This window comes from Convolutriloba macropyga, chromosome 10, assembly GCF_964194025.1.
Source record: "Convolutriloba macropyga chromosome 10, txConMacr16.3, whole genome shotgun sequence".
NCBI lineage: Eukaryota > Metazoa > Xenacoelomorpha > Acoela > Convolutidae > Convolutriloba > Convolutriloba macropyga.
In genome coordinates this window covers 41890809-41915980 of record NC_134477.1, presented here as the reverse complement: position 1 = coordinate 41915980, position 25172 = coordinate 41890809, and the positions used below count along the sequence as shown (strand labels likewise).

Here is a 25172-nt window from a genome sequence, read left to right as displayed (position 1 = left end):
CAAACAAAACACCGACCCAATGATTAGAAAAAAAGACAAATCAAAAAAAAATTTAAAAAATGATTAAAAATTTAAAAAATTGGGAGAATATTTTTCTCTAAGAATGTCGATTTGGTTTTTTTTTCGAAAACATGGTAACGTCAATCCCAGACGGTTACCATTCAATCGACCACACAACATATCCTAAAACAGAGCTACAGTCAAAATGTGCCGTGGTTCGTTCACATGGCATTTCTACTCATTTGTCATACTAGCTTTAACATTTGTCGTACAAGCGAGCGGGGACTAAGGGGTGGGACGTTCGCAGCAGGGCATGCATTATGAGGTGAACTACCTAAGGGTCTCAGGGGATCAAGCCAACTAGGGATTGGACGAGAGGGGGTTGAAAGGCTACACAAGAGGAAGAAGAGTCCAAATTGCCTGGTGGAGGAGTAAGAAAGGGGTTGTTAAAGAGGAGGTTTGACAAAAGGAGTCAAAATCTTAACCTCCCCTCACGTCAAGAATTTGCTTCGCCTCAAGTTTTGTTGGTTGCCAGCTCAAGGGAAAGGAAGGCGTAAGGCTATCTAAAAGAGCTTGCTCAGCCAACTAATTCCCTCTGAACTTGATCTATTTATCTTTTTCCTGAGGAAGAGAGTTCAATCCGTCACCTCAAAAAATTGTCACGCAAACAATTGCACAAAAACAAACATGCCACAAGAATAATAAAATTGACTTTTAGAGCGAAAACATGACCGACTAACATCGGACAAATTGCTCTAAAACGAGAAGCGAGCGGTTGACTTCAGCCACGGAGCTTCAGCTTAACTTAAGGGGCCTGATGTGAGCGCAGCTGGGGTGGGAGTGCAACAGTGGGAGGGGGTCTTTGGCTGCACGAGTTCCTACAGCCTGAACGATGGGCATGGGTAAGGATTGGGTGGAAGTGAGGGGGCTAATTGGAGGATTCTTGCGGGCGGTGAGGGGTGTGCGGTCAACCTCTAAGAACAGCCCTTCACACCATAAGTATAAGTTTCCAAAATTGTTTCTGTGAATCGCATAATTGGAGACTAGTCAGCTGAAAGGCTATAAGAGAAATTAAAACCCGTTAGGCGCCACCTGTTTATCCCGTTTTTGTGGACGAAAACTCAACTTGGTCAGACAAAAAATCCGTCCAGCAAAAAATCACATTAAAAACAGACCGACAGGAGTAATATAATTGCTAAAAACTCCGTTTGAGAGCAATTAAACAATTTACATTTTTTTAATATTACAAGTACGTTTACAAACCATAAACATTCTTCCGATCAAATGACACTTTCAATGGCCCAGAAAAAAAAATAAACTGTTTTATAAATCTTTCAAAAAATATTTGTAAAGCGTTTTTAATTTCACTATAATCGCTACCGTTGAAGAAAAGAAGACATAAAATATTAGAGAAATATAGAGCAAAGTTCTCAATTTTTGCAAGGTTTATTGAATATTGCTTTGCAGCCTGAAAATTTAAGCTTACTTTCAATCAACAGTGAAAGAAAACTAAAATTGCAGTGACTAAAGTGTCGCTGAAAGAAACCTGACATAAAATTTATATTAATTACCAAAAGATTTCGAACCGCAACCAAAACAACCCGAATAATGCTATAATTATCAACAGTAACTTGGTAGAGAAAATGAAATTATATGAAACTATACAAATCAATCTATCTATTGTTTTCGAAAAGCATGCAAAAATTTTTTCGGAGCTTAACTTTCCTTTGAGTGCGAAAAATTGAGCCGGGAGGGTTTTGAAATGCTGTGATGCCTCAAATTTTGTTCGCCAGTAAAGTCGCTTGAAAAAACAACTCGTGAAAAAAATGTTGCTAGCATAGCCAACATTTTTGGCTCCTACAACTCTTGCTTCCTTTCAAAGATTGTTTTAAGCGAGAATAGGGTGTGAGGGCTGTCAAATCTTCTGGGTCGCCACTTACTGCTGTCTAGGCTCTTATTTTGAGAGTTTGTTCGCAACTCATATCAGACATATTTTAGTGCTGAGCATCTCGTCTGTGAGGTTTCGGTTGTCCAAGATTGCAATACGACTTTCTTGCGATTATGAACTAGTCTCTCCCAGATTCCACCAAAATCTGGCGCTCCAGTTAGGCTGAAATGCCATTCAATCATTTTCTGAGCTGAAAAACTCTCCATCTTAGCTTTGTCCCACGAGTCCATGAAAGATATCAGTTCATTAGCTGCTCCAACGGAATTGGTTCCGCTGTCACTGATGATGGTGTTTGGGTAGCCACGTCTTGCAGTGAATCTTTTCACCGCAGCTAGACGTGAGTCGGTGTCAAAGGACTGTGAAACTTTGATGTATACTGCTCTTGTTGATACACAAAAGAAGAGGCAGCATCATGTCTTCAACGTATGTCGTTGGAACTTCACATCAAACGGTCCGAAGTAATCAGCTCCAGTATGCGTGGAAGGGAAGACATCAAATTCATCAAGTCGCTTTTGTGGTAAGTCTGCCATCCGCGGATGACATCTCGACCTGATATTCCTTAACCTAGTTTTTATTCCGATGATATTGACACTTTGCGTTGTAATCGATGTTTGAAGGTTTCAGTTAACTTTTCACTCGGAGTGTTCTTCTATGAAGGGTGAGAAATTGGCAATTTTCAATGTCTTTGAGAGTTCTTTGCTTTTTGTTACCGACTTCGAAACATTCGAGAAGCTTTCGTATTGAACAAATCAAAACTAAATTTTCTCTGCATGGTAGACCTCATCTGCTTTGAGAGCTCCTCTCTGCATTCTTGTGTGCGTCAAGCAGTAGACGATGAAACTTTCAGTTTGGTTGAAGCTACTGTATCGTCTTTAGTCGAGGTGTTGGTCTAAATTTAGTTTTTTTGGCCACAGTACTGCTCAATAGCTTGCTCAGGTTAAACGTCGTTCGCTCGGAACCATGGGTTTGGCCACATTTCTTCATCTGTCTGAAGTTATGCCGGCCCGTTTAACCATCCGGATTCTTCGAGGTATTTGCTGTACAATCAATCCTCTTGTTCCGATATGTGCTGAGTTTTTGTCGACTTTAACTCTGCAGTATTTCTGCTACCCTGTTGGTAACAAACACTTGTTGCTTCTTGCAAACTAATTTTAGCCTCTGTAACTCCGTAGACAAATCTGTCCAATGATAGATTTTCTCTTTTTTACATCATAATATCTCAATATCTACCTTCTGAAACGAACTACTTAGACTGAGACTTGAAGTTCTAACTTAAGAATTGTCGTGTGTCTGATGGGTGCTACACAGCATTTTTCTATCACATAGGTGAGTTTTCAAATTACGTTGTCTTTTAGATATGCCAAAATGCACCTTGCTTCTTCAGACGCGTCTGTAAAATTGTTCTCAAATGAGTTCAAAAATGAGTCAAGTTTGAAAATCCGCACAAATAAACTCGATTTATCGCCATCGTCTTTATTCCTCTCAATTCACAGCAACAACCACTGAACAGTTTTCAACGTTCGGCTGGCAATTCTCTCTGTTCCATAATTGTTTCAATGCTGCCCAAAATTTTTTAAGTGGAAACGCATCCTTATCGTGAAGGGTGAGCATATCCCAAGAGTTCGAACACTGCTGAACCAAATGAAAGGTTAACTCTCTGAGTTATCTTCGCTCGAATTTCGTGATCAATTTCACTACAGATTACGAGACGGTCCATGTCTACATTCAAGTGGAGTCCAACGATTGAGGATGATTGAGGTTAGGCCTCAATATTTTATAATATTTTTGATTATTTGTCTGCCCCTGGGATCTGAAAATTGACTTCTTCATCACTCGTTATCCATTTCGTCAAATCGAATTAAACTTTGCTGAGGAGGTTTAAAACCTTTTGGTAGCTTTTGAATGTTTCTTGAGGTGTTGGGACTGATTTTAGAAAATCGTCCATGTAGAAGTTTCGCTGAATAGTTTTGATAAAGTTTTTGTCGTTTTTCGCTTTATGTTTTGCCAGTCGATGCAATGCATAATTTGAACAAGTCGCCAAATTTATTGCCCCAAAGTTGTCGAGTACACTCGTAGACTTCTGTCCCCTGCTCTAAATATTCTCACCTAGAGAAGTTGTAAGCATCGTCTGTCATTGCTTGTTACATCAACTTGAAGAAACTTCACTTCTATGTCGGCTTAAAGTCCTATTTGGTGTTCACGAAATCAAAAAATAAATCCGATAAGACTCTGCAGCAGATAGAAGTTTGTTGTTGAGGACCACACCTTGATGCTTTGCTTCTCCATTGCACACTTCTGGTTTTTTCATGCCTATGAGGGTTTATGGCAGAATGATGTGGAAAAAACCATTGAAGCTTGTCTCTGGTATCGTTCAGTTCATTTTTGCGTACACAACCAGCTGTGACATCAGAGTCAAAGGATCCCTGATAACGCTTTGGTAACGTATCATTTTTCTGTAGGCTTCGTTCTAGGGACTTGAGTTGTCCCATAACAGATTAGAAATTATTTGGTAACTTCACATCGTCTTCTCGCCACAGAATCCAACTTCCTATCTTTTACCGGTGAACAGAGCTGTTTCCTTCAATGTCTTGATTGTTCTCTGTTAATTCTTTGAAATAACGGTGGCCTCACAGTTTGGAGCGTAGGTTTTGATGTCTTGCCATTTACTCAACTGGATTGCTAATTTGTCTTTTGCGATTGAGGTTGCTGTTGTAGCAAGAGTTTCTGCTTGCTTCGCTGGTAGGGGACCACTAAATACCTGTCCTAATTTCGATTTCATGGTCCACGGTGCAGTTTTATTGTCCGACTTCTTGATTTGTAATGGCTGGTTGATGTCATAACAGTCCTGTCCAACAATAACATGAACTTCATACAGATTGTAGCTCTGATTTGGCAAATTCCTGAAATGTGGGTAGCGATCTTTTAACTCTTACAGATCTAAAATCGTGTGTCCTAACTGCAAGTTATTGTGCACATAGAACACTACTGTTGTCCATGGTCGAGGCTTTTCATGTGCTGAAACCGCTATTTAAGTTTTGATGTATTGTTATCCGTGGTTTCCTGCAACTGACTGAGTCGCTTTTCGGTGCAGTGCAGACCCAATTGACTTGTCTGAAAATGAAATTGAGGAGCACTCTGTATCACACATTGTTAGCACGCTCAGTCTGTATTTTCCATTCACCAGTTCAATGCGCATCAGTTGCATTCCTCCTTGTCTGATGTTTGTTGCTGCCACTGTCGTAGCATCTGAGGCACCTGTCGTGGCCTTCTTCTAAGAGAACTCACTGTGCAAAAGTTTGTTGTGTTTTCTTCCACAATTGGGCGTACTGCAAGTTATACTTTTGCAAAGCTTTGACCGATGGCCAAGCCTCAGGCAACTGAAACCAAGTCTGAACTTCTGATCGTGTTCTCGTCCTTCATTCAGTTTCTTTGATATAAATTTCTCGCAACTCCAGATGGTGTGCGCTCTATTATTGAATAAACATTCTGAATTATTTGATTTTGTAATCATCAGCTTTGGATGCAAAAGTGCTTTTTTCGATTCTTTGTGGCTTTCAAACTTGGTCTTGGTCTGGGCTAACAAGTATTCGTGTATGAAACCTGTCAAATCTAAACAATCTCTGAGTGCAATCAAGTTTGCTGCCAGTAGTGAATTTCCATGTAGTATCCGCAGCTGCTTCTCTAAGCTGAGGGGAAATATTTCTGGTTGCCGAACTCAGGTTCCTCTCCAATTCCATTCATTCATAAATCCAATTCGAGTCAAAGCATTAACTGTGTTTGTAACTAAATTGCATTATGATAAATACTACTGAAGTCATCGTTTCTAACAAAAGGATGACTGTATATCTTTTTGAGTTGAGCTTCGGCTATGACTTTAGTCTGCCAAAACTTTGCAGAAAATGTCCCAAGCCTGATAATATTACTCTGAGCTTAGGCCCAATCCGTCTCCTGCAGCTGTTTCCTGGCCATTGAGGCCTATCTTCAGATACTACATCTTCTCAGTATCACTCAGCCGCTTTTGACGCACAATGCATTAAAAAGTTTTGCCCACGCGGGTCACTCCAAGGGTCTCCTGAAAACTCTGTTAGCTGGAGTTTTGTTGAACATCTTTTGATCACTGACCGGTTGGTATCTTACGTGTGCGTTATTTTGGATCACTGTTGTTGGGTTTTGGCTCTCCATCAATCTGTTACGAGAGCTGTGCTTGTGATGTTGACTTCTTGGACGTATCTTGCTGACGTATCTTGCTGTTGGAACGTCATCTTTGGTAAATGCGTTTGTGTTACGGTCACCCTAATTGATTGAGGGAAATCTGGTTTTTTGGGAGTAATTTGGTCGCGCAGATGCGTTGAAAAACTTCCTACAAGCATTTTGGAGCAGAGGAGTAGTTTTTGGGTAGAGGCTGAAACGTTTTACATTTCGGTCCCGGTTGATGTTCCTAGGAGGGTCGATAACAACATTTGAAGATAGAGGCCTGCTCGAGTCAGACCCTTGGGCCACTGAATCTGCAAAGCCTTCCATTCCTTCTAGCTTGCGCTCTGATCCAAAACTTTCTAAGTCGTCTGTTTGTCATCCAGATGCTCTTAATAATACTTTGGTAATTTCAAATTCCAGGCATCTTTGTTCTTCATCAGCTTCCGCTTTCTTTCATTATTTTTTGAGCTCTCGTTCAAACTAATTTAGACGAAGCTCGTCTAATTGTTGTTGCAATTTTAGACATAATTCATATTGCCGTCGACGTTGTTCAAATTCTCTACGTTCAAAAATGATTAAGACGCAAAATTATTAGCAAAATGATTAGGACGCTTTTGCGATCGTTGCTCTGTTTATTTCTGAGCTCTTAGCTTTTCAAGCTCTTCGTTAATTTCTCGCCTTCTCGATGAATGCCAGTTGGCTATTTTGGGTTTGTTTTTGTTTCAGTCTGTAGCAGAATACTTGGAAAAGACTTCAACATTCTTTTTGAGATTTTCAGTGGCTCCGTTTCCTATGTCAATAACAGTCTCGTTTGGGTCATCACCACATACAGAGGTTGATGACATTAAAGATGTCCGGTTTCCATTTTTTGCGGTTTGGCGGTACTGTTTTAAGAAGAATCGATAGCTATTTCTGTCCTCACTGACCAATGTGAAACCTTCAACCCCAACATTTGGATTAAAATTTTTAATTATTTCTGATTTTCTTGTGTCTAGCTTCTGTAAGATTTGTTCCATTTTGATACACAAAATTTCCTTCATAGAGACACTTAGATTCTCTACTTTCAACTCTTTTTTCAAAGCTGGCGCCTCTTATGAATTAAATTGCAATCTTGCCCCAATTTGTACAGCTGCAGTGTAACTTTCCGACGGTTAAAAATAACGTTGCGACAAAATTTATTTTTTCCAAGCTTTGGTATTTTTCCAACTAACCATATTAGTTCCTTCTTCTTTCCGCCGAATTTTCGTTCAGTGTCGTCATCGAAACTCTTAAAACACTTTGGCTTCAGGAGTTGCCTCTGTTGCTGTCTGTTTTCCTGGATTTTACCATATGTCTCAAAAAAACATCGCTTTTTTCTTTCGGCAGATAGTGTTTTGTTCTGAGCCAAGTGATTTATCACATCATTAAGATGTCTGTCAAATTTTATGAGAAATTAGGCTTGCTCACTTTCTAGTCTCTTCAATTGTCCAGAGATACATCTCTTAGTCAGTCGTTCTCTAATGCATATCAGGGTTTTTTCAAACCACCGTAGAGATTTCGTTCTGGTTCACCAAAATGAAATGAAGATTCGTTATTGTTCGCGTTGTTGTCCGGCTCGGTAGACCAAAATGTTGCGGCTGCTCCAAAATCTCAACGGAACCGAAATATCGCAGCCTGTTTGTCGAGATTTACGCCGGCCTGGTTCTTCACTGAATCCCATTTTCTAATATTTTCGTCGAAACAATTAGTTGCTTGAACGTATTAGAGGACTAACATTAATTTTAAGTGAAGTTAAGAAAATCATTAGTGACATTACATGTTCAATCTTGTGCCAAAGTTTGTCCGTCTTCAGCACGTTTTAGTAATATCGCTGACATCCTGTCGAGAAAACTCGACTAACGTAAAACTTTTTAGATCTTATTACATAGCAAAACTTAGCATGAAAGACTAAGTTGTTGAAGAATAAAATTTTAGTCTAGTCTGAGAGCAATCTGTTCCTTGTAACAGTTTCTAATTATTCTATATTCTTTATGGTTGCACAATTCGAACATTTGGGTTAAAGTAAATAGTCGGGTAAAAATTGTTCAAAACTTCATTGTTACTCGTTTATGACAGGTTAATTAAGCAGTGATTTAAGTCAATGTTTACTTGGTAAATGTCAAAATACTGCAATATTAGATTTTGTTGACATAAGCAAGGATGGTTATTTCGCAGAACTAATTTTTTCAAACGTATGGAATTTGACCTTTAAGGAACAGCTAAAGTATCATACAAAAAAAACAATTTACGAAATTAAACAGTAAATTACAAAATATCAAAAGATGCCATTTTTTGCACAGTGTAAGTGCTAATAGCCACACTTTTGGGTTTGATGAAATAAAGTTCGTTTGTATCTTGAAAAATTTAGAAATTACTTTAACCGTGTGCTAAAACATTGGGTCCCTCAGGTTTTTTCCTTGCAAAAATCCTAAAGTTGGGGGGGGTACAAATTTTCGGTCCCAATTGTAAAATTTTTCAGGTTTGACCGTTTTTGAAATTTGACAAGTTTTAAGTTTTTTTAATCTCACCCCACAGGGCAACAGCGGGCGGGGGCAATAGCGGGCGGGCAAAGGTGGGAGGGTGAATTTTGGCCTCACGTTCTCCTTAAGGCCTGAACGATGTGCAGGGGTGGGGATTGGGTGGGGGTGAAGTGAGGGGAGGCTCATTGGGGGGGGGGTTCAACCTCTAAGAACTACCCTTCTCACCGTAAGTATAAGACTCCAAAACAGTTTCTGTGAATAGCATATTTGGAGACTATTGAGCTGAAAGGCTCTAAGAGCTTTTAATGCCCGCTCGGCGCCACATGTTTATATCGTTTCCGAAGACGACAAGTCATATGCGCCAGAAGAAAAACTGGTCAAGCGAAAAATCACATAAAAAGACAGACAGGATTAATATAATCGCTACAAACATCGTTTGAGAGCAATTAATTTCTAAAATTGTGTTCAAAAACAGGACAATTAACCATGTAAAACAGCATTTTGTGCGTTTTTTTTGCCAGTGAGTGTAATTGCAACAAAGTTTGTTTGAGAGCATTTTTACCACGCCTTAGTCGAGCCTACACGCCTATCTTGTAAGATCTTGTAAGAATCTTGCATCCACACGCTTATCTTGTAAGATCTTGCATCTGCACGCTTATCTTGTAAGACGTCTTGTAAGATCTTACAAGATAAGCGTGTGTAAGCCTTCTTGTGAAACTTGGCTATCTTGCAAGATATCTTGCAAGATCTTACAAGATAGGCGTTTTGTGAAAACATCGAAAAAGTTAAGAAACTAAAAGAAATGGAATAAAACCCTACTTAAAAACTTTGTTTTGATTGTTTAACTAAAGGCTGTGAATTCAAAGGCAAAATTATGTTAAAAATTATAGTTCAAATGGAATTTTTTAGTTCTGCACCCAAGTGTTAAGAGCCGTGAACAAACATGGTTGCTATTATTATTTGAAAAAAGCACTGAAACGTTTATTTGAAATTTTTTTTCTCTAGTACAGTAATTCAAATACCTTATTTACGGTGAAGTTGATATGAAACTTTTTGTTCAGGCCAGAGAGCAAAATTGGTTTCCGGCAAAAAAATTTTAGACCTTGATTATCTTCTTTAAGCGATGTTACAGTTTCAGTAGAAGTGCCATTCCGCTATAGAACAAGATTAAAACCGATTGGAAGTTCGACAAAATTGACCATTTACGATTTTCGCCAGGTGCGTAATGAAACAGTGAAAAACGTTGTATAAGCGCAATGGAAAACATCTTATTGACTTTTTTGCGGTAACTGTGTACTCTATTAGTATCAACTGGTTATTGTTATTTGGTTCTTGGGGTACTTGCTACTTTATATGGTTTTAAAAAGAATGGAGTCACAGAAACGTCTCATTCAATGAAAAAAATTTCGAACAAAACATTTTATATCATAAGCTGGAAAGCACTGCAGGCTTTTTTGTCACCTTTTTCAGTGCTTAATATGCAATTCACACTTTGTGTGAATAGAATAAACCATTAAAACGATCATTTAAAATATCTTTTAAAATATCTCAAGATAGGCGTGTAAGCTCGACTAGGGCGTTTTGAACTGACAACTAGATCTCGAGAAAAGTTTCTAATATTTGCTTGAATCAACAAGAAATCTCAAACAAGACAGTTTTCTCAACATGTCGACGCTCAGTTAACAAACATCTAAAACACCATATTTCAGAGAATTGAACAGAAAGATTTCACATAATTGCAGTTATTAAGTCCCATCTCTAATTTTCTAATTTAGTTTGAGAGGATTGAAACTCCTGTTCAACATTCCGGAAAATCGAAGTTCGACTGGAAGTAAGATTCATCATCAATATCAATAGTTTCGAAATTGCAGAAATCAGTCCTGTTGTCGTAGGTTTTGGCAACTCTGCATAGTTGCGTTATTTTCTCGAGTACATCGTTCAATTGGACACTAGCAAACTTTCTTGCAATAATTTGCTGAAGCCTAGCGTGCCATTCAACCATAAGGACATTGACAAATCGTAGCGATCCCGAAAATATTAAATCCGTCATAACTTCAACTTCAGAACCTTCAATATCCATTTTCATGACAACTTGTGGAGGATTGTTTAGGTTGAGATTGGGAATTTTTCGAGAACCGACGGTATCCGATAGAAATTCCGCCAGGCGGATTAACTTGACGGATTTGTACAGGTGGACTTTATCTTTAGTAGCAACGTAAATGATGTCAGGGGGTAATATTCCGCCACCTAGCTCCATGAATTCAGAATCAGTGTAGAAACGAGCAAACCCATTTCGGTTCGAAACAGCTGTTTCCGTTTGAAATCTCACGTACCATCCGCATTTGTCATATTTAGCTTCTAATTGTTTTAAATAGTTTGTGAGATGAGAATTGGGTTCGAATCCGACTGCGCACACTGCTTTTGTTCCACTAAAGGCATCCAGCAACCGATTAAATCCTTAGATCGTTGCTTCGTTGCCTGTTTTAGAAGCCAATTTCAGTCAATATTCCTTTGTTGCTTTTGATTTTTCGATCATTCGACGCATTATTATCAGAAGTATAATAGATCTTTTTTTTGATAACCTGAAAAGCTTACTTGCTGAGGAAATCCAGATAGACGTTTGTCAGTTTTCAATACGCAGCTGTTTTTTGCGTCCCACGTCAAATCTGTTTAACTTGCTCATTAAGTTGTTAAATCCACAATGCATAAATCTGCATAAATTTATCGACATGAGCAACTTGAACATATTTCTCATGCGACTCAAACAAAATACATCCGCTTATTGAAAAATGGCCAACGTCTATCTGGATTCCCTATTCCCTATATAGGTAAGCTTTCCCTATTTCAGTTTATCCGACCAGAGACCTATATTGAACTTTTGGTGATTGAGTCGATTGATAAAAGAAAACAATAGAAACGGTGAAAATTAAGTTGAATATAAATGGCTTCTAAAACAAGCAGTTTACCATGTATAATTGCATCATTTGTGCGTTTACTTTTGATAAACTGTGTATTCTCTGTAGAGTATAGGAAAATTTAATGTGATTTAATTCAATGATAATAAGAACTAGTCTATTTCTAGAAAACTCATCAGAAAATATTTGTAAGAATTGTTCTTCAAGAAATGGAATCTTGTTTGTTCTCGAAATATAAGCATTTATGTCTCCAAAATGGTTTCAGTGAAACGCATACTTCGACTCTTTTACGCCGAAAAGCTCTAAGAGGGGTTAATGCATCTCTGAGCCAGAGTTAATGCCCTCCAGAGGTTAAATTTATCACATTTTCGGGGACAAAAAGTCTAAAGAATCGGACGAAATATTGTCCAGCGAAATATTGCAAGTCCACTGGACCAATATAAGTGCTTCACAAAATTGTGTGAGAGCAATTAGTAGTAATTTTGATTTTGGTCTCAAAGAAAAACGAATAAAATTCGGGTAATAAAGTTTCATGCTCTAAAAAAGCTCAAATTCGTGTAACTGGGTTACATTTATTCGTAAGTACTACTGAAAAATTGTAAGTCTTTCTTTAATATATATGAAAACTATTTCTACATTTTGTGTAATTATTCCAGTTTGGAAAAGTGTTTGTTACGAGAAAACGAAAATAGTGACGAAATGTTGACACTCGTTTCCACAAAACGTAGAATTTTTGAAAAACTCTTTTTTCCAGATATTGGTCACGTAATGGTTTGGTATGGTTAAGCTCTTAATAAAACTGACACATAAAACCGACTGAGTTGTTCTTTTGCTTACATATGGTGGTGTTTTTGTTTGCCCTACAAATTCAACTACACTGGTTCACAATAATCTGAAATTGGAAAAAATGGCAAAAAATATCAAAAATATGCTAAAATTCGTGATGTTTAAAATCTTGCAAGAAATTCTATATAATCTAGATATTATTCAGTAAACAATTTGCAAACACTAAAAAAGGTTCCTCGGCTCTTAAGGCAGAAAAAAATCTAAAAAATGACAAAAAATTTCAAAAAAAACTTAAAAAACAGCAATTCAAAAAAAGCTAACATTTGTCAAATTAAAAAGTTGAATTAAATAGTTGACACCTAAGATTGATAAAAAACAAAAATGGTCAAAATTTTTAAAAAGCTTGAAAAAAATGCAAAATAGTATCAATTTGCGTTTTAGCCAGCGGTTGTTCTTCAGTAGCTAGCCACGGAAGAGAGGGGGTTGCACCGGGGGCTGATAGGGAGGGGCAACACTGGGGTGGGGGGCAACAGTGCGAGGGGGGCAATAGGGGGGTCAACAGTGGGGGTGTCTTCAACCTCTAAGAACCACCCTTCACACCATAAGTATAAGTATAAGTCTCCAAAACAGTTTGAGCTGAAAGAAAGCTAAAAAGCTCTAGGAGGCCTTATAGCGCCCAGCCCTCTAGGTAGCGCCCAGCCCTCTAGGAGCTGGGCGCTACCTGTTTAACCCGTTTTTGAGGACGAAAAGTCAAAATCGGTCGAGCGAAAAATCGCATTAAAAAAGACTGACAGGACTAATATAAATGCTACAAACCTCGTTTGAGAGCAATTAATTATTCTTAGTAGTGATCAATTGGACGCTCTAACAACCAAATGTCTGTATTGACAATTGAAATAAAAAATGAATTGAAATACCAATTTTTGAACAAACTTTGTACAATTTTATTGAATCTATTTTTAATTTTTCAGAAGGCAAGTACTCTACAGCTCTTGCCTAATTAAAAATTTCAAAGATTGCTAAACGTGTGTTAAAAGCGATCAAATCAATGATTTCATTCTATTTTTGCAATTGCAAATCTCGTCACAAAATAGAAAATTAATAAATCCATTTTTCTTTAAAAGTTCACTCGAAAGAGAATATTTATCACAAATTCCTGGTTTGACATATATAAAAATCATATGCCGATCAGACGAAAATCGGTCAAGCGAAAGACCACATATAAAAGACCACAAGACTAATATACATGATATTTTTTTGAGAGCAATTAATAAACATAAACCAACTAACGTCGGAAAAAATGCTCTCGAATGACAGCTCGGCAATTTAAATGAGGGGCAGTAGCTGTTCTTTATGGATGCAAAAACATCAAACGAAGGTGGCACTCAAACCTGGACCTCTTGATTTGGTTGCGTCAGATCGACAGAGGCATTGACCACTAAAGAATCAAGGCCTTGTCATTGTCCTTCTAACAAACTGTTTTGTTTGTACAACCAAAAATTATTTCTGAGTGAGAGCAATTGGGATCTTTCCCATTGTAGCCCCCCCCCCGCTTAGTGGTCTGATAACCTATAGCCCCTCCCCCTCCATAATGCTACATATACCATATTGGGAGTGGGCTATTTTTTTATGGGAGGCCAAACGGGAAAGACCCATTTATTGGATTACTCAAAAAAGAAGAAGAAAAACGTGAAATTCAATTGAGAGGTCGAAAATTATATTACAAGAGAAGCGCAAAAACGGTCAAGCGGAAAATCGGCAATAAAAACGTAGTCGGCAGAATACCAGAAACGACTGGAAGTGTCGTACATTTTTATCTCTGACCAAACCTTAACAAAATCAGAACATCAAAATAGATATGGGAAAAATCGAAAAAAATAGCCCAAAAAAAACTAAAAGGGTTTACGAAAATGCAGAGGGAATTTTTCAGTTCTGAGGTGTGGGTAGGTGCTGGAGGTAGGTGGGTGGAGATAAGCAGGGCGTTGGTGGGGAGTCGGGGGAGGTTTGTTGAGGGGTAGGTAGGTGGGGGTAGGTAGGTGGGGGGGGGGGGGGGGGGGTAGGTATGTAGGTAGGTAGGTGGGGGATTAGATAGGTAAGTGGCTAGGTGGGAGGGGGCAGTAGGTAGGAGTGAGGCAGGTAAGTAGGTGCGGATCTGTAGTTAGGCAGTGGTGACTTTTATAGGATGCAAAAAAAAACAAAAAAACTTCTTAACTTTGAATATTATCAGCAGATCCTAATTATTATAAATTACTAACTAATCTACAGTTAAAGTCCAAAGTCCGAAAACAGAAGTCAACAATCAACAACAGAGGTAAATGGGAACCAAAGTTGTCAAAAAATGATGAAGATGCTATAGGTCAAGTCATAACTTCAGCTATTAAAAATAGCCGGAAGAATACCGCAAACGACTCGGAGCGTCGTACACTATAATCTCTAATTTTACCAAAATCAAAACATCAAAAGAGACATGGACAAAAACAAAAAGAATTAATCCGATAAAACAAAGTAAAAAAAAACGTTTTAGAAAATGCAGACAAAATTTATCAGTTCAGGGTTGTGGGTAGGTTATGGAGTTTGGGTGGGTGGAGGTACGTGGGGGGATAGTTGGGGTAGGGATGGGGGGTAAGGAGGGTAGTTAGGGTATAGGTAGGTGGGGGTATATGTAGGTGGGGGATTAGATAGGTAGGTGGGTAGGTGGGGGGTTGTAGGTGGGGGGGGGGGTTAGAATGTGGAGAAGGGAGGGGGGTCGGTAGATTAGATAAGTCAGGTTGACTTATATAGGATCAGAAAATCTCAAATCAAAATCTTAACTTTGAATTTAATCAACAGATCCGGGCTACTATTAAAGTCCAATGGTCGAAAACAGAAGTGAACAATCAAAAACAGAGGTGAATGTTCGAAACGAAAGTAGTCAAAATTTATGAACAATTTTGCTCTTGCTCAAGTCATAACTTCAGCTGATAAACATAGCCGGAAGGATACCGAAAATGACGCGTCGTGCATTATAATCTCAAACCTTGACTTACCAAAAACAGAACATCAAAATAGACACGAGAAAAACAAAAAAGTAGCTCAATAAAACACCCTAAGTAGTTTAAAAGATGCACACACAATTCTTAGTTCAGGTTTAGAGTAAGTGATGGGGTAGGTGGAGAAGGGGTGGGGTAGGGGTAAGGCAGGGGTGGGCGTATGAGGGGGTAGGTGGCTTGCGGGGGAGGGTAGTTGGGGGAGGTAGTCTGGGGGACAGGTAGGTAGGGTGAGGTAAGTGGAGGGGATAAGTAGGGTGTAGATAGTTGATGGAAGGTAGGTGGGTGAAGGGGAAGGTTTAGGTGGGCGTTTAGATGGGGGTACAGGTAGGTAGGTGAGAGGCAGGCAGCAGAGGGAAAGTAGTTCATATAAGTATGAGTAACTTATAAACTTATATAGGATCGAAAAAAACTCAAAATGACCTTTTCACCATCAATATTACCAGCAGTTCATAATTACTTGCATTAAGAATTAAGCTAACGTTAATTTATTTAAAAGTGCGCCAAAATTGGTATCATTTCTGCTATTCAAAAAATTTCGAATTTTTTTTATCATTTTGTGGGTTTTTCTTTGCAATACGAGAACATACAGCTCAGAAAATCTTCAAAGAGTAATTATTTTTTGCAAAAGACCTTTGCACCATTTCAGGCTCAAAAACTCTTAAAGATGATTATTTAGCTTTAAGAAAAAGCTTTCTCAGCTACTACACAACTATTAGCACTTCAAGGACCACTAAAACTAACTAAGGGCGTCTAATGAAACTTAATCTTTACCTGTTCATCCCGTTTTGAAAACTAAAAGTCATGAAAAAGGTGTGAAAACTTCTTACAGAAAAAACATAGCCGGTAACATACCGGTAACGATTCGAAGAGTCGTGCCATAAAAACTTATCTAACCCTAGCCATAAAACCCTATACAATGTGAAAAGAAATCACTTTTTATTGAGAAATGTGGGTACGCAGGGGGAAGGCGTTTGTGTGTGTGTGTGTTTTGGGGGTGGGGGGGGGGGGTGATACGTGTGTGTGAGAGTAACGGGGGGTAGTTTTAGGGTAGGGGTAGGCGTGCGGGTCAAGTTGTGGACGGTAAATGCGGTGAGGGGTGGTTTAGATAGGCTGAAGGAAGTTTTATGTGATCAAATATTCTCTCAAATATTTTTGACCTGGAATAATACCAACTGCTCTTAATTACTATATATTACAAACTAAGCTACTTTTTGAAGTCCATTGTTCAAAAACGAAGTCAACGTTCTAAAACAGAAGTCAGCGTTCGAATGCAAAGTCAAATTTCATTTCATAACTTCAAGTGAAAAAACATAACAGTAGGATACCGGAAAAAACTCGAATCATGATGCATTATAATCTCTAACCTAACCTTAACGAAATCAGAACATCAGAATAGACACAAAAAACATTGAAAATTTGTCCAGTAAAACACAATGAAAAGTGTTTTATAAAAAGACACGATTTTGCAGTTCTGGGGTGTGGGTAAAGCTGGGGGTAGGTGAACGAGTGGCTGGGGTAGTGGGAATAGGCGTCGGGGATAGGTGAGGAGGAGATAGGTGGGGGTTATAGGTGGGGGGGTTGAAGGTGAAGAGAGGGGTTGACAGGGGCAGATAGTACTCTAGGATAAAAATTAAGCTAACGTAAATTCATTAAAATAAAAGTGCGCCAAAATTGGTATCAGTTCTGCTATTCAAATCCAAATGATGGTTGATCATAGCAACCAATTACGTCACATGACGCCTTCATTTTTGAACTAAGGCACCCTTGAGGCTAAGCCCAGCGGACTGAAGCAGGCTGCGTTAGGTTAGAGCTCCCGCTAGTCGATCGATAGCAAGCTGTCCGCCGTTAGAAAATTTGTTTCATGTTTAGATTTTCCCGAAGCAAAAAAGCTTCAATATTCCAATTGTTTAGCTGCAAAGTTGTAAATTGATGAGTTATATTGCGGCGCTCTTGTTTTTTTTACCACTTGAAGAAGAGTATTGTGATTCGACAGGTTTTTACGACTTGAAGAGGAGTATTGGTATTCTACAGGTTTTTTCAGCTAATTCAAGTTTGCTCATGACTTGAATTTTGACTTCTTTCTTTTTGATTATTTACCTCTGATTTTGATTGCATACTGTCAAAGTCCAATATTCAAAGACAGAAGTCAAAAATCCAAGTAAATGTTCGAAATGAAAGAAGTTAGAACTTAAGTCACGAGCAAAACTGTTCCAGCTACAAAAAAAAACGAGTTGAATACCGGAAAAAACTCGAAGAGTCCTGCAATGAACATAACCGACTAACGCTGGACGAATTGATCTCGAACGACTGGCGAGCGGTTGGCTTCGTCAGTATCCAGCCACGGTTTAATGAGGCTAGTTGTAGGAATGGGGTCAACTTCTAAGAACTACGCTTCCCACCATAAGTATAAGCCTCCTAAACAGTTTCTTTGATTCGCATACTTGGAGACTATTGAGTTGAAAGGCTCCAAAAAATGTAATGCCCGCTGAGCGCTACTTTTCTATCCCGTGTTTGAGGACGAAAGTCAAATGGGTCCGACGAAAAATCGGTCAAGCGAAAAATTGCGTAGAAAAGGACCAACAGGACCAATACAATTGCTACAATTTTCGTTTGAGATTTAGGCCTACCACTGAAACCTCTGATATAATCATACCTATTTCAAAAATATGAATAAAGAAAAGGCTATATGCAGTGTGACAAAATCAATTCTGGGGTAGAAACCGGGGTAAGTAGGCGGGAGGGTGGATAGTTGGCGGCGGCAGTTTAGGTGTGGGGAGGCAGGTGTAGCTGTGCGTATGTGTGGGGGGAAGGGTTAGGCTTGGGGTGGGGGTAGACGCAGCGAAAGGTGTATTATATGGGCATCAGTTCTTAAATACTATACATTGCAAACTAAGCTACCTTTAATTTCCAATGTTCGAAAACAGAAATTAACGTTCTAAAACGGAAATCAATTTTTGAAAACAAAATTCAAATTGAATCTTTTTTGTGTCACCCAAGTGCGTTATACGCTCCCGGTTACAGAGTACGTGCCATTACGTACTTACTCATCTTGTAAAAATATGGCACGTGCGTCAAGGGGTACAAAAATATGCACCCACTTTGCTGGGGAGAGGCACAAACTGAAAAGATCCGTCAAATATCAAGTCATGACTTCAGCTGAAAACATAACCGACTAAACGTCGGAAAAATTGCTCTCGAACGACTAGTGAGAGCTCTAATCAATTGCGGCCTGCTACAATTGACGGGGGGAGCTTAAATGGGACTAAGAAATTCAATAGTGGGCTTCAAATAACCACATTAGAGGTTAACATATACAACTATTGAAATTTAAAGTGAAAATGGCACCAGTTGCGGCGCACTTTTCAATTGACTTTTAGTATTAAATTGCCGTCAAACGAGTTCAGGTGCTTGAAATTGTGATTGAGAGAGAATTTTAGATCACGCGAAACGCCAAAAATCAAGGGCGTAAAAGTCACTCGAAAAGTCATAACTGTCAAGCGAACATTTTGCGTAAAAAGGACACACACTTTTACAAAAATTCCTATGAACTTCGTTGAAAAGCAATTATAAACCTGTAGAATCTCATTAGTCCTCTTCGAGTTGTAAAAAACCTATAGAATCTCAATACTCCCCTTCGAGTCATAAAGACCAGTAGCATAGCAAAACTCCTCTTCGAGTAGTAAAAAGACAGAGCACCAATACGATGTAATTCTTGGATTGTAAAAAAACTGTAGAATAACAACACTCTTCTTCGAGTCGAAAAAAGACAAACGTTTACGATAACTGCTTCTCATTCGAGAGCAATTATTAATTTTCATGAAATCTTAATTTTTCTTTGAGAGAGCCTGAAATTAAAATTTGGCTTGTTCAATGCTTTACTTGTGACGATAGAACTCGTCAGCGTTACAAAAAACTTTTTAGACTCACTTTTTTGAACTCAAGTCCTGAAAAGACAACTAGTGAAAGTAGATGAAGAAATAAATAAAACATAGCCGACTAACGTCGGGCGAATTGCTCTCAAACGACCTGCGATCGGTTGGCTTCGTCAGTAGCTAAGCACGGTTTAATGAGGCTAGCTTTAGCTTAATTGAAGGGTGTAAGTGAGGGCAGCGGGGGGGGGTTGCACCGGGGGTCTGATGGGGGTGGCAACAGTGGGGGGTGCAATAGTGGCGGGAGTCAATCTCTAGGAACCGCCCTTCGCTCCATAAGCATAAGTCACCAGGACAGATTCTGTGAATTGCATACTTGAAGACTAGTGAGCTGAATTGCTCCAAAAAATTTAATGCCCGTTCGGCGCTACCTGTTTATCCCGTTTTTGAGGACGAAAAATCAAATGCGCCAGACGAAAAATTGGTCAAGCGAAAAATTGCATAAAAAGACCGACAGGACTAATATAATTGCTACAAACTTTGTTTGAGAGCAATTAATTATAAGAAATTAGGTTATAAAGGTCTAAAAATTTTTGATATAGAGTGTTGTTCACTTCAATGTAATTTCCGATCCGAAAATATGAGCTTTTGAGCTGGAATTGAGCCAACGTCCAAGTACACCTGTTAAAACCAGCCGTCATCTGTCAAGTCGTTCTCGATTCATTGATGCGATGTTTTTTCGTATCTAGAACGTAATTTGGAGAAATCAAGTAGCTGATGGTTCGTTTGAAGTACTGCTGAAGAATATAGCAGGCTGATTGCAAAATAATAGCCGCGAAATAGACTGTTAATGCCCCCTGGTTAACAAAGTTATAGACTGCGGGAAAAACTGCCATTCAGAATAAGAGATTTGAGATCCTCGTTTTCAAATAAATTCTCTCTTGAACGACTAGTGGGAGCTCAAATCTATTACAACCTATTGCAACCTAACCCTTCTATTACTTGCTTCAGTCCGAGGCGGAGGGGGGTATCTGAAACCACTAGGAGGGATTCAAATGACGTCATTAGAGATTATTACATACTGTTTCCTGTAGACAGTTTCCGCAAATCGCCTAGTCAGTGACGAGTAAAGCGTAAGACTCTTAAGAGAGCTGCTTGGCCACTTAAGGCCGCCTCTGGATTTTACCAGCTTAGCCCGTTTCACCGGAAAAATAAAAAGTTAAAAGGGTCAAACAAAAAATCTGTCAAGCATAGAATGTCGTTAAAAAACACTACAGGACTAATAAACTGAACAAAAGTAAGTTAGAACCCCTATTTTCACCCTATTTTTACCCCTTCAAGAAATTATATTCAATTTTTGAGATAGTATTACTCCGACGTAAGTCTGACTTTCACAAGACATTTTCACACAATTGATCCCCTACAATAGTGCTATCGTCTTATAAATTTCAGATAAAACGAAAAGTTAACTTACCATAAACTCCAATGTAAAATTGATGAACCAGATCCACGTTTCGCATTGAAAATAAAGTTTTCAGATGATCACAATTTAATCACATATCACCAAAGTTTAACACCAGCGCAAACTTAACAATGTGATATGTTTTCAGGTTTGTTCAGCTATCGCTAAGTTTGCGCTCCTGTTAAACATTAGAGAGAATAGATATGTGAGTAAATTGCGATCAACTTTCTTTCTACTGTGAATTTTGGATCTGGTTCATCAACTATACATGAAAAATTTTGCAAGTTAACGTTGCCTTTTATCTCAACTTTATTAGTAGACGAGAAGACTAGTGTAGGGGAACAATGGTGTGAAAATGTTTTTTTGAAAATTGGTCCTAAATTGGAGTAATATTGTCTCAAAAATTGAATATAATCTCTTGGAAAAAATGGAGATTCTAACTTAGTTTTGCTGTTCAGTATATAACTGTTACAAACTTTGCTTGCGAGCAATTAAAAATTTTCGAATATAACCGATTAATTCGAAATATAACACAAACATATTGTCCGCTTGAATTTATTTCCGCTTGTTTCAGTCAATTTAATAACTAATTTCAAAAAGTGAGGCATCAAATGACGCCATTAATGTTTATTCTATACCACTATAAACACAAAAAAATAGAGGCAAAATAAGTTCCCCAACTCCGGCTAACTAATCATTTGACTTATAGTATTGAATTGTCAACATTTGAAATATGCTGGTGAAACTTGTGAATGAGAGCGAAATATAAATCATGCAAAAGGAACACTCCCAAGGGTAAGGATCAAGCGAGAAGTCAAAACAAGATCAAATTTGTAACAAAACAAATTATTGCTTCTACTATTGCGTTGCAATTTTTGATTCACTTTACATTTTCAACAATTTTTACTTCACAATTTTACATTTAGTGCTTCAAATTTCGTTCAAGAGCAGTTTATTACCTTTTCGTATAATATAAGTAAACATAACAGAAAACTTTGCTCTACAGAAATAGATAAAATCGAATTCCAGGCAAAATTTTGAGGTAACTGATGTTATCACAGAATATTAGGAAAAACAATAAAAACTCACCTCAAATTTGCAATTAAAAATTAGGAGGCCATCAATTGCTTATAAAAGATTAGGCGAGCCAAAATTAGGTAATAAAATTTTCCAAAATTGGAAAATGCAAAAAATAAATGAACAGGTATAAAAATAGACAAATAATCCTATCTTTGTACTAAAAAGTGCTCTGTACCAAAATGAAAATTAGGCCATATTTAGTTTAGCATACCTACGAGCATAGGGTTCCCTATGAACGCTACAAAACAATTTCAATTGATAGAAAATTGCGAAATCAGCCCACAAGTAGCAAAAACCCATTTGAGCAAAAACTCACAAAATTACTAATAAATTTCACAAAAGTCACGATAAAAATGAAACCACTTAACCGACAAAAATAAACCTTTAAATTGCAAACATTGGCCGAATAATGTCAGGCAAAAGGCTCTCAAACGTCCAGCGGGGGTTTGAGCGGTTTTTTTGGTAGTAGCCTGCTGGGGTTTAGGGAAAACAGCAAAAACGAGATTGGAATTGTAGTGAGTGGAATGTGATTCAAAGTTTGGAAGGATGGATGGTCTAGCGATGGGGGTAGGGTTTGGAGCACTGGATGTTCTCCGAGTTTCAACTGTTCATCCCATTTTTAAGACGAAATAATAAAAGAGAAACGAAAAATCAGTTATGCCAAAATTGGATAGGGTGACAGGACTAATGTAATTACTATAAATTTTGTTTAAGAGCCATGGAAAACTGATTAAAAAGACATCAGGGAAGAAAAAAAATTTGTTGTCTTAGAGAGAACTTCTTTCTCATCCAAAACTCTAGCTCCCTCGAAAACAGCTGTGTCATACAGATTTCGTTACTGTGTTCGAAGTGAAATAGCGTTGCTAAAACACAGGACTTATGGTTCTTAATTATAAGCTATTTCGCGGAGCGAATTCGCTATTATATTTGAAAGATGAGAATTCGTTTTTCTTGGTGCTAAGTACGCTTGCACTTGGCGGCACGACTGTAGCTATAATTTATAGATTTGTATTTCGCTTAGCGAAAAACAACTAAGAGTTGTTTGAATACAATTGAGTGTTTGAGTGCTGGCGGAGCGAATTTGAGAATAAAGGGAGGCAACTAAATTACGGATTGAGCAGAATGAGGAAATCAAAATTAACTAAATTTGATCAACAATTTGATCACAACAAAATATCTCCAAACGCGGCAACTCAAATCACAAGATTACATGAACAGACAGGATTTTCAGACAAATTTTGTAAACAATTTAAATAAACGTGAAATATGAAGATTTGATCTTTAAACAGGAAATTGACAATGGAAATTTGAACTAAATGAAAACAAAATGAATCAATTTAAAATAACTTAAAATTAAACAGATTTGGTGTAAGCAAATAAATAGCCCCTTTTTAATACAATGTGATAATATACCACATTTCCTACTCATCGAAAATAAACGACGAAGTGGTTTATCAGAAAATTTATAACATATTTACTTATTACTATAAATAATACTTCAATGTTTTTGCAAGTTTTAATCTGAATCACTTTCATATAGTCTCTCAGCTTCACCGGCTGTCATGGACGTTTCTGGTCCCTCGTAGTTTGGCGAGATAAAATACTGTGTCGGAAACGTCTGTACAGGGTAACACTGTCTTACTGTATAGTCGGTTTCCACATCTTGGCTCTGAGCTGCGACTTTCTTGATTGAAGATACAATCGACTTATTTTTGATTTGAGTTTATTAGCTGCCTTCTTTTGATTCGTAAAGGTGCTTTAGGCAAGGAAGTTGTTGGAGGGCATGTTTGGACAGACGCTAATGATTCGTCTGATTCCGCGATTGACGGAGAAGATCTTTTTCTTTTTAATGGCTGTATTGCTGCAGATGCTTTGGTAGCGGCTTTCCTTTTTGGTCTTGAGGGTGGCTCTGCAATTACAATTGATGTCAATAAGAGCCCCATTGGCGGCGCGAAATCACTTAGATTTTCTGAGGATGGCTGTGGGGGTGCTGGTACTACTGTTCTTTTGGGTTTTTGTCCGCATTCTCACTCTCAGTGCCCTCGTAACATTAGAATGAATAGATGATACTGCACTGGCATCATCGGCGATCTTTCGATGTTTCATTCTCTTATTTCCCTCTAACATCTTCCTTGCCTCTTTCGCAAGCTGGTTTATTAATTCTTCCGTTATTTTCCCGGAGGGTACTTTTGTTCTCCTATTTGCGTAAATTTGGAGATCCATTTGGCGCTCTGCTTTAGTCCCAAATTTCGCCAAATCAGAGTTGCGTATCGTGACTCATCTTTTACCTGGTTCTTTGATAACAGAAGTATATTAACCCGTCTTGACTACTGAGGAACCAGGTGCCAAGACATCGTAAAGTCCATCAAGACTTTTCTTGGAATTTTTAGTCCTCGGTTTTTTCTTGGCTAATTTAACTGATAAAGATGTTTCTGTCCGTGGCACCGGCAGACCAACATCAGGATGAGTTATCAAACTAGACTCCTTCTCTGGGTCGGCGTTCTTTCTCCGGGTTGCATCTTTGCTAGGTTTGTCCCTGTTGTGTTCAAGTTCTGTGTCGCTTCCGGCGTCTACATCCCAATTTTCTTCAGAAATTAGTTCCTCCCAACGTACTGTCTCCAAATCTAAATATTTATTCAAAATACGTTTATACGTGCGGCTATTAGGATCAGCATCCGTTGAAATATTACTTAAAGGAGTATTGGCTTTTCTACCGAAGTGTGCGTCAAATGGTGATATATTTATTGTCTTTTGTCGACATGTAGCTGGTAAATTGTAGAATTTATCGAAGCTTTTAAGTTAAACTGCTTTTGCGCCGCCGTTTTAATACAAGCTAAACGATTCTTGATTGTTTGAATTAGCCTTTCAACGAGTCCAATTGCTCTGTGATTGTGTATAGGAGCTTCAATTAATTGTATTTTGTTTTGACTACAAAATGCTTTAATTTGGTTACCAGTTTGGCATCGCGCTTGGTCTAATCTAATGATCGATCGTGAAGTGAAAAGGTAGTAGTCTATCTACCCAACGTGCTAGACGACTATTGTAGAATTTATTAGCTCTTTTTTCTCTCATTATCGAAAGTAAAGCTCTATGATCAGTTATTACGGTTTGCCGTATAAATAATGTTTGAAGTGTTTGATAGACCAAACAACACCCAACAACTAGAGTTCATTGATGCTCTATCCATCTTCTACAGAATTCAAAAATCAAGATGCAAAAACCATGGTGTGCCAACCGTTTGCTGTTCGTTGTTCTAATGCACAACCCAATCCTTTACGTGAAGCGTCGCATTTTATACGTGTTTCTAAGTCCGGGTTAAAAAGCTTATTTTCAGTTGTTTCAGCAATCTTCGCTTTTATCAATTTGAATTGTTCTTCGTGTTCGTCGGTCC

The 25172-nt window shown here is 38.2% G+C and overlaps 1 protein-coding gene across 5 annotated transcripts in view; it reads right to left on the bottom strand.

Moving 5' to 3' along the window:
• Positions 1-10316: 10316 nt before the first annotated feature.
• The window catches only part of LOC142348551 (uncharacterized), a 48521-nt gene continuing 33665 nt past the window's right edge, over positions 10317-25172 (bottom strand). For 2 of the 5 annotated variants that reach the window (XM_075399934.1, XM_075399935.1), the window contains exon 3: positions 10317-11069. In XM_075399934.1, coding sequence (XP_075256049.1) covers positions 10439-11069 — 631 coding nt within the window. In that variant the 3' untranslated portion in view covers positions 10317-10438. Of the gene's footprint in view, positions 11070-19807; positions 20054-25172 lie in introns of those variants that run through there. The other 3 variants (XM_075399937.1, XM_075399936.1, XR_012760750.1) reach the window with 3 other exon arrangements.